The 14,264-nt window shown below is 43.3% G+C and overlaps 1 protein-coding gene across 1 annotated transcript in view; it reads left to right on the top strand.

Annotated features, from left to right (window-relative positions):
* ATRN (attractin) overlaps nucleotides 1–14,264 on the top strand; it is a 332,072-nt gene that overhangs the window by 123,291 nt on the left and 194,517 nt on the right. Inside the window, exon 11 of the mRNA XM_060779447.2 lies at nucleotides 9,454–9,538. Coding sequence (XP_060635430.2) covers nucleotides 9,454–9,538 — 85 coding nt within the window. The remainder of the gene's footprint in view (nucleotides 1–9,453; nucleotides 9,539–14,264) is intronic.

The raw sequence follows: 14,264 nt of genomic DNA, 5'->3' as shown, positions 1-14,264 counted from the left end.
TGCCAGATGTTCAAGCTGGGTTTAGAAAAGGCAGAGGAACGAGAGACCAGATTGCCAATATCCGGATGCTGGAGAATGGAGAAAGGCAGGGAGTTTCAGAAAAACATCTACTTCTGCTTCATTGACTATTCTAAAGCCTTTGACTGTGTGGATCATAATAAATTGTGGCAAGTTCTTGGTGGGATGGGCATCCCAAGCCACCTTCCCTCTCTCCTGAGGAATCTGTACAAGGACCAAGTAGCAACAGTCAGAACTGACCACGGAACAACAGACTGGTTCAGGATTGGGAAAGGCATACGGCAAGGCTGTGTACTCTCGCCCAACCTATTCAACTTATATGCAGAACACATCATGCGAGGATGTGCGGGGCTTGATGAATGCAAAGCTGGGGTGAAAATTGCTGGAAGAAACATTAACAACCTCAGATATGCAGATGACACCACTCTGATGGCCGAAAGCGAGGAGGAGCTGAGGAGCCTTCTAATCAAGGTGAAAGAAGAAAGCGCAAAAGCCGGGTTGCAGCTAAACATAAAAAAAAAACAAGATTATGGCAACAAGAATGATTGACAACTGGAAAATAGAGGGAGAAAATGTGGAGGCCGTGACAGACTTTGTATTTCTAGGTGCAAAGATTACTTCAGATGCAGACTGTGGCCAGGAGACACTTACTTCTTGGGAGGAGAGCAATGTCCAATTTCGATAAAATAGTAAAGAGTAAAGACATCACACTGGCAACAAAGATCCATTGCCTAGTCAAAGCCATGGTATTCCCTGTAGTAACCTACGGATGTGAGAGCTGGACCTTAGGGAAGGCTGAGCAAAGGAAGATCGATGCTTTTGAGCTGTGGTGTTGGAGGAAAGTTCTGAGAGTGCCTTGGACTGCGAGAAGATCCAACCAGTCCATCCTCCAGGAAATAAAGCCCGGCTGCTCACTGGAGGGAAGGATACTAGAGACAAAGTTGAAGTACTTTGGCCACATCATGAGGAGACAGCAAAGCCTGGAGAAGACAATGATGCTGGGGAAAGCAGAAGGAAAAAGGAAGAGGGGCCGACCAAGGGCAAGATGGATGGATGGCATCCTTGAAGTGACTGGACTGACCTTGAAGGAGCTGGGGGTGGTGACGGCCGACAGGGAGCTCTGGCGTGGACTGGTCCATGAGGTCATGAAGAGTCAGAGACGACTGAACGAATGAACAACAACATACCCCAAAGGACCTCTGTTTCGGCAGGATTAAGCTTCAGTTTGCTAGCCCCCATCCAGCCCATCACAGCAGCCAGACACTGGGTTCTGCTTTCCATATGAGCAGGATTTTTTACAGTTCTGCCATTCTTTGCCTTTCTAAAATGCTATCCTGGGAGACTTTCTCATGCAAATAGGGACCTCATTTGATAAATCAACACAGCTACACCTTGAATAGCCGGAAGAGGGCAGCATCCAACAAATCCCTGACACGAGTCCTGCTTTCTTAATACAGGACGAGGATCAGTTTATACACAGACAAATAAAATCCAGATCATCTCTTAATACTCTCCCTAGGTTTTTTATGAAAGCCTCGCCATAATTCCCGGGCTTCTCAAACGATTCGTTTTTCCCCACACGTTGTAACGCTGCAATCATTTTTGCTAATCCTCTTCTGCGGAAGAGTTTGGTGCCTCTCTTCCCAGCCTTGAATGTGTTTTTAAGGAACTCCTTGCAGCCATCAAAGGCCCTTCACCATAACGAAGCTGCTGATTGCGCAGCCCTTGGCTTGTGGTGTTTATTGAAATACTGGAGAGCTTTCCCCTGAAAACGGGTGAACGTGGTCAGAACAGAGGCATCGCCTCTCACAATACGTGCACGCATTCAGGGATAAATTCTGGTAGGTTTTGGAGCTGTAAATCTCAAGTTGGCTTGATTCAAAGGTCAGGAAGGAAATAATTCCTGGTAATTTCAAAACCATTAGCTTTTTCCTCCTCTAGTTGATTTCCAGCAAAAGAGGGAGAAGAGAGCACAGAGTCAACACATTCCAAATACTCCTCTTAATCTACCAAAATATGTTCCTTGGCCTCACCGCTCTCAGCTTTCATCTTGGCAGACTAAATGAAAAAAAAAAGAAATATGAAAAAAGACCATTCAGAGCTTTGAATCTCTGCCCTTAGAGCTGCCTTTTAAAAATGGGAACAGCACATTTACCCATTCAGTAGTTGAGCATTGCATTAAATGCTCTCAGGCTGAACTTTAGACAAAAGAAATGGCAAATAAATAAAAAAAAAAAACTAGATTTGAGGCAGCCCACATGATGATGCAGGGCATTGGCCAAACCCATGATGGATGGCTGTGGCCTTAAATGCTAGCGAACTGCTTGATCCAGGCAAAATTATTCTGGAAAGCTTTAAAATAATTGACATATTAAGTATCCGTGCCAAGTTTGGTCCAGATCTATCATTATTTGAGTCCACAGTGTTCTCTGGATGTAGGTGAACTACAAATCCAAAACTCAAGGTCAATGTCCACCAAACCCTTCCAGTATTTTCTGTTGATCATGGAGGTACTCTGTGCCAAGTTGGTGGAGTTCAGAATGCATTTTGATTGTAGGTGAACTATAAATCCCAGCAACTACAACTCCAAAATGACAAAATCAATCCCCCTCCCAATCCCACCAGTACTCAGATCTGGGCATATTGGGTATCTGTGCCAAATTTTTGGGTATATTGGGTATCTGTGCCATCCTGATATGCAGGATGTATTTTCATTATCTGTGCCAAATTTGTTACAGATAATGAAAATACATCCTGCATATCAGATATTTACATGACGATTCACAACAGTAGCAAAATTACAATTATGAAGTAGCAACGAAAATAATGTTATGGTTGGGGGTCACCACAATATGAGGAACTGTATTACAGGGTTGTGGTATTAGAAAGGTTGAGAACCACTGCACTAAAGAGGGAGATTAGGAGGCCAGGTTTAGCCTAGCAGGCTAAACCGCTGTGCTGTAGAAAAATCCTGCCAATCAAAAGGTCAGCAATTTGATCCCGAGTCAGGGTGCGCACCCACCGTTAGCCCCAGCTCACTTGTCCACCTAGCAGGTCGAAAGCAGAAATGCGAGTAGATAAATAGGTACTGCTTTTAGCAGGGAGGTAGTAAACCCACCCTTAAGAGCATGGAAGATGAAGTGACAGTACTTCCTCTCCCCCTGTGACCGGAGTTGAACACAGCCTCCAAGATGCCGGAAATGAGATGGGAAAAATTGCCTTTACCTCTGTTTGTGTTGTCTGTCCTTGTTAATTGTACAATCAGCATTGAATGTTTGCTGTTTGTGTATTCTGTGAGATGCTCTTTAACCCCTTTAAGGGTGAGAAGGGCGGGGTATAAAGACTGTAAATAAATAAACAAACACCCAATTAAAAGAAACACATTTTTTAAAGTGTTGCACACATTTCTTAAATTTTTGTTACTCTTTGGGAGGGTGAACTCTAAGATTTTCCGGGGAGGCCCTCCTCTCGGTCCCACTACCATCTCAAGCGTGGTTGGGGGGGGGGGGGACGGGGACGAGAGAGAGGGCCTTCTCAGTGGTGGCCCCCCACCTCTGGAATGCCCTACCAAGGGAAATAAGACAGGCCCCATCCCTCCCCTCCTTTCGTAAGAGCTTGAAGACCTGGTGGTTTCAACAAGACTTTGAAAATGACCAGTTCTAACTCAGCCCTACACATTGTTGAATACAGCCTTATTCTTCCTACCAATTACCAAGATCATTTCCTCTAATCGGCCCTGGAATGAACAGCCACAGACTCGTACCTAATATTATTGTTGCCTGCCGTAGCATTGTATTTAATTCCCAGGCCCCCTAGAATTTTTAGGCTTGCACAAATCTTAGCCCGGCCTTTTAAATTTCTTTTTTTTTTAAATTGCCTTGAACAGGCAGGGTTACTTTTAATATATGTGTGTTATGGCGACAATTTTTATGCATATTTTGTTTTGTTAATCTTATGGTTATGTTGTTTTTACTTTGTATGTTACGTGATTTTTACCTGGGAGCCGCTCTGAGTCCCCTTGGGGAGATAGAGCAGTATATAAATAAAGTTTTTATTATTATTATTATTATTATTATTATTATTATTATTGTCGAAGGCTTTCATGGCTGGAATCACTAGGTTCTTGTGGTTTTTTTCGGGCTATAAGGCCATGTTCTAGAGGCATTTCTCCTGACGTTTCGCCTGCATCTATGGCAAGCATCCTCAGACCTCACAACCTCTGAGGATGCTTGCCATAGATGCAGGTGAAACATCAGGAGAAATGCCTCTAGAACATGGCCATATAGCCCGAAAAAACTCACAAGAACCTATTATTATTATTATTATTATTATTATTATTATTATTAAAGAGGGTGTGGCTTCCCTCACATCCTTTCCTAGATTTCTGGACATTTGACATCTCTGTTCGCAAGATCCCGGCATCAATGCCATCCTGTAAGACCCAGCCTTTAACATTCCTTGCAATATACACAGTGCATCCCCTCTTGGAAAGGGCTCCCTTTTATTGCACCTATGTGTATTTTACCTGCTTTGGAGATTTGGCAAGAAGAAACAGCAAAGGTGAGCAGCCGACAGGAATGATTAGAAGTGTTCTTGGGCCAAGGATTTGCGCCCGTCTCCTTTGGTCACGCTTGGCTTCCTCTCCTGGAAGCTCCGCTGAGCAAACGGGGTTTAACAGCAGGCCAGAAGCTCAGGTCTTCTCAAGGTGTCTCTTTGTCCTGCCTTCTTGTTTTGTGGCTGTTATTTCATCCCAAAACATACAGGAGAAGGTGCCCTCTCGGGTATAATTTCCCTTCGCTTTCTCAGATGATTTCTCCCCTCCACCATCCGCAGCCTTTTAAAAATACGTTTTAAGAAATGCTGGCTTGAAGATGGCATGTCAGATCTTTGTTAAGGTGCTGCACCTGTGAATTGTTTGACCTGACAAAGCCCTCGTTTGAAATGTGTTTGCAAGCCTGCCTCGCGCTCGGTGTGATTTGGCGCGACGTTGGAGTTGATGGACTGGCGATGCTGCTATCGTTTTGCCTCCAGAGGTTCGGTTTCTGTGCCTCGGAGATAGGAGCCAACTTGTGAAACCGACAGAAACCAAAATAGAGGAGGGACGAACTCAAACGTAGGATTTGACTGTATATTTGCTCTCCTGGATTATTTATTTATATATTTGCCGCATTTGTATACTGCCTTTCTCAGCTAGAGGCAACTCAAGGTGGTTCACACTCATCAGCGATTTGATGCCATAAAAATACCAAAATACACTTAAAACAATTATGGAAACAATTGTTATTGCTTTTGTTTATTGATGTACTGTGGGCTCAGCCTCATGTAAGCCACACCGTGTCCCTTGGGGAGATGGTAGCGGGGTACAAATAAAGTTTTATTATTATTATTATTATTATTAATAATAATAATAATTCAACATTTAAAATCTATATAAATGAAAATGTAATGTTCGTTTGTGGGATTAGCATAATTCAAAAACCACTGGGCGAATTGACACCAAACTTGGACACAATACACGTATCAGGCCGATGAGTGACCATCACTCATAAAAACACTGAACAACACAGCCGAAGAGACTTAAACAGACAAGAAATCAAAATTATATTACAAGGCATGCACAAAACCATATATACACATACACACATATATACACACAAACACACATACACAAATATATATAGACATATATGTGTATATGTACACTCACAAAACATATACAGAAAGGGGGAAGGAAGGGAGGCAGGAGAGAAGGAGAGAAAGAGGGAAAGAAGGAGGGAAGGAGAGAAGGAAAGAAAGGTAGAGAAGGAAGGAAGGAGAGAAGGAAATAAAAAAGTGAAAGATGAAAGGAAGGAGAGAGGGGACTAAAGACAGAAAGAGGGAGGGAAGGAAGGAAGGAGAGAAGGAAAGAAAGAAAGGTAGAGAAGGAAGGAAGGAGAGAAGGAAACAAAGTAAGGTAGAGAAGGAAGGAGAGAAGGAAAGAAAGTAAGATAGAGAAGGAAGGAAGGAGAGAAGGAAAGAAAGAAAGGTAGAGAAGGAAGGAAGGAGAGAAGGAAAGAAAGTAAGGTAGAGAAGGAAGGAAGGAGAGAAGGAAAGAAAGAATGGTAGAGAAGGAAGGAAGGAGAGAAGGAAAGAAAGAAAGGTAGAGAAGGAAGGAAGGAGAGAAGGAAAGAAAGAAAGGTAGAGAAGGAAGGAAGGAGAGAAGGAAAGAAAGAATGGTAGAGAAGGAAGGAAGGAGAGAAGGAAAGAAAGAAAGGTAGAGAAGGAAGGAAGGAGAGAAGGAAAGAAAGTAAGGTAGAGAAGGAAGGAAGGAGAGAAGGAAAGAAAGAATGGTAGAGAAGGAAGGAAGGAGAGAAGGAAAGAAAGAAAGGTAGAGAAGGAAGGAAGGAGAGAAGGAAAGAAAGAAAGGTAGAGAAGGAAGGAAGGAGAGAAGGAAAGAAAGAAAGGTAGAGAAGGAAGGAAGGAGAGAAGGAAAGAAAGAAAGGTAGAGAAGGAAGGAAGGAAGGAGAGAAAGAAATAAAAAAAGTGAAAGAAGAAAGAGAGAGGGAAGGAAGGAGAGAGGGGACTAAAGACAGAAAGAGGGACGGAAGGAAGGAAGGAAGGAAAGGGAGAAGGAGGGATGGAACCCGAGAGCAAAGGAAGGGAGGAAAGAAAAAAGTAGAGAATGAAGAAAGAAGAAGGGAAAGAAAAAGAGGGAAGGAAGGAAAGAGGGAGGGAAGGAAGGAGAGAAAGAAGGAGAGAAAGAAAGGAGAGAAAGAGGGAGGGAAGGCTGGCCACAGCAATGCGTGGCGGGTACAGCTAGTGTAATATAAAAGAAACAATAATATCTAAAAACAAAATCCTTGGTGTCTCCTTACTAAAATTGTTGTCCAATTGCATCGTTGGTCGTTCCCATCAAATGACTGTTAGCCCAAATTATGCTTTACGTGACTCTGAACTCTGCCTTTGTGTATGGGCTGGGAGCCTAGGAAGAGTTTTCTAGAGGCTCTACTGTTACTAAAGTAGACTGAACCTTTGTTTCATTCTTCTGATTCCTCATTCAATCCTCAAATTTCATCTGATTTATACAGAAGATTTAACTTAAGTGGCTGGGAACTTGTACACTGTTATCAGAGATCCTCATAAGGTCTGAAGGATTAGAAGGCAAAGCCTCACTTTCTAGCCCAGTGAGATCCCATTTGTTGAACGGGACCTGCACATAGAATCATAGAATAATAGAGTTGGAAGAGACCTCATGGGCTATTTAGTCCAACCCCCTGCCATGCAGGAAAAAACACAATCAAAGTACCCCTGACAGATGGACATCCACATGTAGAATGACAACTTTATTTACAGTCTCAACTTCATACTGAACAAGTTTTCCTAGATGGAAGCCCCAATGAGTTCAGTGAGTCTTACTTCCTGATAAGTATGTCTGAAATAGCAGCTCTGAAATGGAAGTGATTTATGCAAAGATGCAAGGCTGTTTTCTTGATTGCATCTAGGTGTGTTTTTGTGCTAATGACCTATATTTGCTAATGACACCAGATTCCAACTGATCATGGAAGCTAAGTAGGTCAGCCCTGGTTATAATACTTGGATGGGAGATTGCCAGCAAATTCCAGGTGCTGTAGAATCTATTTTGGAGGAAGAAACTGCCAAAACCGCCTCTGAAGGTTCCTTGCCTAAAAAAAACCTTATGGCTTTTATTCTGCTGCCATAAAGACATAGAAACACATATACACACACACTATTTTGGTGGCTTTTTCAGGTTTTTATTAGAAACTAACTTGGGGACCTGGCACTGCCCAGGTAATTTGAGAAAGGCATGATTTGTCTTTGGGTTGCAGTGGTCTCAAGAAGTGAGTGAAGACATCCATGGTCCAAACTCTTCCAAACTGCACCAGGATGTAGAGTGGGTCATGGGGGCTCTCTGTGCCTAGTTCAATCTTGATCATTCATTTGTGAGGGTTGCTGTCATCTCAGGAAGTGTGTGAAGGTACTGTAAGTCCCATAATCCATGGTCCATTCTTCTTCAAACCACAACAGGATGTACAGTATATCATGGTGGCTCTGTGTTGCAAGTGTGGTCCTGATCCATCATTCGATGAGGGTTGCAGTGGTTTCAGGATGTGAGTGAAGATACTGCAATCCCCATAATCCATGATCTGTCCTTCAAACTGCCCCAGGATGTAGAGTGGGTCATGAGGGCTCTGTGTGTGAAGTTTGGTCTTTCTTGGTCATTGGATGAGGGTCACAGTGGTCTCAGGATGTGAGTGAAGGTTCTGCAAGTCCCAACATCCATGGTCTGTCCTCCTTCAAACTGCACTAGGATGTAGAGTGGGTCATGGGGGCTCTGTGTATGAAGTTTGGTCTTTATTTATCATTGGATGGGGGTTGCAGTGGTCTCAGGATGTGAGTGAAGGTACTGCAAGTGCCACCATCCATGGTCGTTCCTCCTTCAAACTGCACCAGGATGTAGAGTGGGTCATGGTGGCTCTGTGTGTGAAGTTTGGTCTTTATCGGTCATTGGATGAGGGTTGCAGTGGTCTCAAGATGTGAGTGAAGGTACTGCAAGGCCCATCATCCATGATCTGTCCTCCTTCAAACTGTACCAGGATGTATAGTGGATCATGGGGTTTCTGTGTGCCAAGTTTGGTCTTTATCCGTAATTGGATGAGGGTCGCAGTGCTCTCAGGATGTGAGTGAAGGTACTGCAAGTCCCATCATCCATGGACTGTCCTCCTTCAAGCTGTATCAGGATGTAGAGTGGGTCATGAGTAGAGTGGGTCTGTGTGTGAAGTTTGGTCTTTATCGGTCATTGGATGAGGGTCGCAGTGGTCTCAGGATGTGAGTGAAGGTACTGCAAGCCCCATCATCCATGGTCTGTCCGCCTTCAAACTATTCCAGGATGTAGAGTGGGTCATGGGGGCTCTGTGTGTCAAGTTTGTTCTTTATCGGTATTGGTGAGGGTTGCAGTGTCTCAGGATGTGAGTGAAGGTATTGCAAGTCACATCATCCATGGAGTGTCCTTCAAATTGTATCAGGATGTAGACTGGGTCATGGTGTTTGTGTGTGCCAAGTTTGGTCTTTATCGGTCATTGGATTAGGGTCACAGTGGTCTCAGGATGTGAGTGAAGATTCTGCAAGTCCCATCATCTATGGTCCATTCTCCTTCAAACCACAACAGGATGTAGAGTAGGTCATGGTGGCTCTGTGTGCCTGGAAATAACCTGGAATTCCAGGAGAGCATTTGTGTAAGCTTTGGCTTCCACTTCTGAGATGCTTGACAGTGTTATGATCTTTAGAACTGCTCAGGTGGTTCCTCCGTCATTTACATTACATTTCAATTTGAGAAGGTGTGTTTTGAAAAAATAATGTGATAAGCTGTTGCACTAAAGATGCCAGTTAATATGCCAGACAGGTTTGGACTGAAATTGCGTTTTGTTTCTATTCTAGCTTGTGACCGCTGGTCTGTGCTTTCTCCACCCGATCTTCCCAACGATATCAACAGGTTTGGACATTCGGCCGTGCTGCACAACAAGTAAGAGGCCAAAATACCTGGTGTGTGTTTGTGTTTGTGTAAATGGAAGGAAAGCCTGGGGAGAAGGGATCCCACGCTCCTATTTATGAATATTTGGCCACAGAGCACATTGAAAGCTATAGGACCCTAAAGGGCAAGACCAGAAGTCCTGTTTTTGTCCCTGCTGTTTGGGACAACTGCCACCAACTATTTGTGGCCATTACAGCTTTCTATCAATCCTGCTGAGGATCAAGGTTAGACAACTTATGGATCTCAAGATATATTGGAATGCAATAATAATAATAATAATAATAATAATAATAATAATAATAATAGCTTGATGATATGGACAGAAAAGCAAGAAAACTGATGACCGTCCACTACTCATGACACCCGCGTAGTGATGTCAGCAGACTTGACCTGCCCAGAAAATAAGGAGGCAGAGAGAGGGCTTCAACAAACGGTAGAAGAAGAGAAACACGCACTGGTAGATGATGGAAAAGGCAGTCAAGAACCAACATTGAGGGAAGTCAGTAGTAGTAAACTGCTTCAAGTGCAAAAGACCAAGTATGAATGGGTTGTTGTAGGTTTTTTCGGGCTATATGGCCATGGTCTAGAGGCATTCTCTCCTGACGTTTCACCTGCAACGTCAGGAGAGAATGCCTCTAGACCATGGCCATATAGCCCGAAAAAACCTACAACAACCCAGTGATTCCGGCCATGAAAGCCTTCGACAATACAACAAAGCACGAATACCGTAAAAATACAATGCAGAGCAGAAGAGAAAACTGGCCAAAGAAGGCTCTCCATGGACAGTTCCTGGGAAAAACTGAGAGCCAAATGGAGAAAGAAAAAACATGGCTGTGGCTCACAAATGGAACTTTGAGAAAGGAGACGGAGGGCCTGATTCTGGCAGCCCAAGAACAAGCCATTAGAACAAATGCCATCAGAGCCAGAATTGAAAAGTCAACGACAGATCCCAAGTGTAGACTCTGCAAGGAAGCAGATGAAACAATAGATCACATTCTCAGCTGCAGCAAGAAGATCACGCAGACAGGCTATAAGCAGAGGCATAACACCGTTGCTCAGATGATTCATTGGAACTGGGTGCAGCTAGTCCAACGCTCGGCAGCCAGATTTCTAATGGGTGCTGGGTACAGGGAGCATACAACCCCTCTGTTACGCCAGCTCCACTGGCTGCCGATTAGCTTCCGAGCACAATTCAAAGTGCTGGTTTTGACCTACAAAGCCCTAAACGACTCTGGCCCTGTTTACCTGTCCGAACGGATTTTCCCCTACGAACCATCAAGGTCTTTAAGATCTTCTGGGGGGGGGGGGCTGCTCTCGATCCCACCACTGTCACAATCGCGGTTGGTGGGGACGAGGGACAGGCCCTTCTCGGTGGTGGCTCCCTGGCTTTGGAACTCCCTCCCACAGGAGATTAGAACTGCTCCCTCCCTCCTGAAGTTCAGGAAGCTAACAAAGACTTGGCTATGGAATGCGGCCTTTGATAACTGAGTCAACTTTGGTCCACATGGAAGGAGAATGAATAACTGTGAATTATGACCAGGAATGCTTTGACGACGTGGCTATATAGGTGTGATGATGACGATGTTGTATTGTAATATGTTTTTAATTGTGTAATGATGATGCATTGTGTGGTTTGTATTTTTGTATATGAACACATGTTGTGAACCGGATCTGAGTCCCTCTTGTAGGTGAGAAAATCGGTATAGAAAACTTTCAAATAAATAAATAAATAAATAAACTTGTGGCACAAATACCATCTGCCTGCGACAAAGAACTGGTGAGATCACAAGCTGGAAAAAGTTACAGCGAATGAATACATCAAAGTACTCTGGAACTTCCAAATTCAGACAGACATAGTTCTGGAGCACAATAATCCTGACCTCACAATCGTATTAAAAAACTAAGTATGGATCGTCGATGTTGCAATTCCAGGTGACAGCAGGATTGAAGAGAAACAACCGGAAAAGATGACATGATATAAGGATTTAAAGAATGAACTGCAAAGACTCTGGCACAAGTCGGTCAAGAGGGTCCCAGTGGTGATCGGTACACTGGGTGCAGTGCCTAAAGACCTTGGCCTGCACTTAAACATAATCGGCACTGACAAAATTACCATCTGCCAGCTGCAAAAGGCCACCTTACTGGGATCTCCACGCAGTATTTGCCGATACATCACACAGTGCTAGACACTTGGGAAGTATCCGACGTGTGATCCAATACAAAAGCCAACAGAGTGATCTTGTTTGCTCTGTGTACTAATTTTGTTGTGTTTCAAATAACAACAACAACAACAACAACAACAACAACAACATGTATTATTATGATAATGTAGTTTAACTGTGTTGTGCCCCCTTCAAGGCGTAAGGAGAGTAAGGTCATTAATAATAATAATAATAATAATAATAATAATACTTTTATTTTTGACCTGCCTCTCCTTACAGCTTGAAATGGGATACATCAGTTAGAATACATTATCTTAATAAAATACATTCCATAAGAAGCACATATTAAACATATTTCTATAAAATACACATATTAAAATACATAGGACAAAGATTAAAACACAATAGACATAGAATGTCAATTTAAAATTCAGTTTTAAATGTGAATTTAAAAGTGACTGGATGGGCCTGATGGAAGAGATAGGTCTTCAGTTGCATCTTGAATTCTTGACAGCTGATTTAGCTGTCAGATGCCAGTGAGCACCATATTCAATCCTGGCGAGACTGGAGCTCTGAGGTGGATTAAATCGAAATGCTTTGTACAAAGATGCAAAAGGCATTTTCTTGATTGTAATGTGCTTTGCATCAAGGTATTTTTTATGCTAATAGATAAAATACTTTACAGGCAGCCGATTCCATCTGATCCTGAAAGTTAAGCAGGATCAGTTCTGATTAGTACTTGCAAGGGAGCCTGCCAATAGATACCATATGCTGCCGGCTATGTTTCGGGGGAAGGAACTGGCACAGCCACCTCTGAGGATTCTCAGAGGCGTGGTTGTTTGAATGGAGATATTAGTAGGGCTTTCACTAAAAATGCTTCCATGACTGCTTTTAGAAACTCAGATTTCCTGTACTGACAACCATTTAGTGTGGGAAATGGTTGTGCTAGACACATCGTAACGCAGTAGGAAAAGAGGAAGACTACATTACATGTGGATCAATTCCATCAAGGAAGACATGGATGTCCTGTGTTTGCAAGACCTGAGGTGAGCTCATGATGATCAAGGTTCTCAGAAGACATCCGTAGGGAGACCAAGGTGCTTGTTTATAAAGCTATTGTCCTCCCAACTCTGCAAAACGTGGACTGTCTACAGATGTCACACTTAATTCCTGGAAGGATTCCATTAGTGTTGCCTCCGAAAAATCTCTTGGGAAGAAGACAGGTGGACAAATGTCAGCATGCTGGAAGAAACAAAGACCACCAGCATTGAAGCTACGCCATCAGCTCACTGGATTGGCCACGTTGTCTGAATGCCCGGTCACCGTCTCCCAAAGCAGTTACTATACTCCCAACTCAAGAATGGGAAATGTAACATTGGTGGACAGAAAAAGAGATGTAAATATAGGCTTAAAGCCAACCTTAAAAAACTGTGGCATAGACATTGAGAACTGGGAAGCCCTGTCCCTTGAGCATTCTAACTGGAGGTCAGCTGTGACCAGCAGTGCTGCAGAATTTGAAGAGGCACAAATTGAGGGCAAAATGGAGAAATTTGCCCTTTCAAGCAAAGCCTGACCAGGACCACCTTCCACCAATGTCCTTACTGCAGGAGAACATGCAGATCAAGAAAAGGCCTCCAAAGCCACCTACGAATCTACCACCAAAACACCAGATTTGGAGGACCATCATCCTCGGACTATGAAGGATCACCTAAGTAAGTAAATAAGTCTCAGAAGTCTCCCAGGATTGCTATGGGTTGAAGCTGATTTGATGGAGAGCAATTTTGGGGTCAGACATCCAAATTACATAAGTCTGCAGAACACATCATGCGATGTGCAGGGCTTGACGAATGCAAGGCTGGAGTCAAAAATAGCTGGAAGAAACATTCACAATCTTAGATATGTAGACGATACCACTTTGATGGCCAAAAGCAAGGAGGAACTGAGGAGCCTTCTAATCAAGGTGAAGGAAGAAAGTGCAAAAGCTGGGTTGCAGTTAAACATCAAAAAAACCAAAATTATGGCAACAAGACTGATTGACAACTGGGAAATAGAGGGCAGGGACAAGGTTTGTATTTCTAGGTGCATAGATGATTGCAGACGCATACTGCAGCCAGGAAATCAGAAGACTATTATTATTATTATTATTATTATTATTATTATTTCTTGCATTTCTATCCCATCCTTCTCAACCCGAAGGGGGACTCAGGACGGCTTACAATGGGCCCCATTCCGAAGCCATTACATAACAAATTACAGTAATTAAAACCACAATTAAACATAAAAGCATAATTAACAAGACATAAGCCATCATTAAAACAGTAAAACAGTCTCATCAGCCATATCGTCGTTCCAGTCACATTCCCTTAAAGTGCTGCTTGTATCTATTGTCCAAAAGCCTGGTCCCAAAACCATGCCTTTAATTTCTCTCGAAAAGCTAGGAGGGAGGCGGCCGATCTTACCTTAGTTGGAAGTGTGTTCCATAGGCGGGGGGCCACCGCCGAGAAGGCCCTGTCTCTTGTCCCTGCCAGGCGCATTTGTGCTGTTGATAGAAGTGA

The sequence above is a fragment of the Anolis sagrei genome, chromosome 5, assembly GCF_037176765.1.
Source record: "Anolis sagrei isolate rAnoSag1 chromosome 5, rAnoSag1.mat, whole genome shotgun sequence".
Lineage (NCBI taxonomy): Eukaryota > Metazoa > Chordata > Lepidosauria > Squamata > Dactyloidae > Anolis > Anolis sagrei.
The sequence above is the reverse complement of the archived record's forward strand: the minus strand, read 5'-3'. Positions and strand labels throughout refer to the sequence as shown.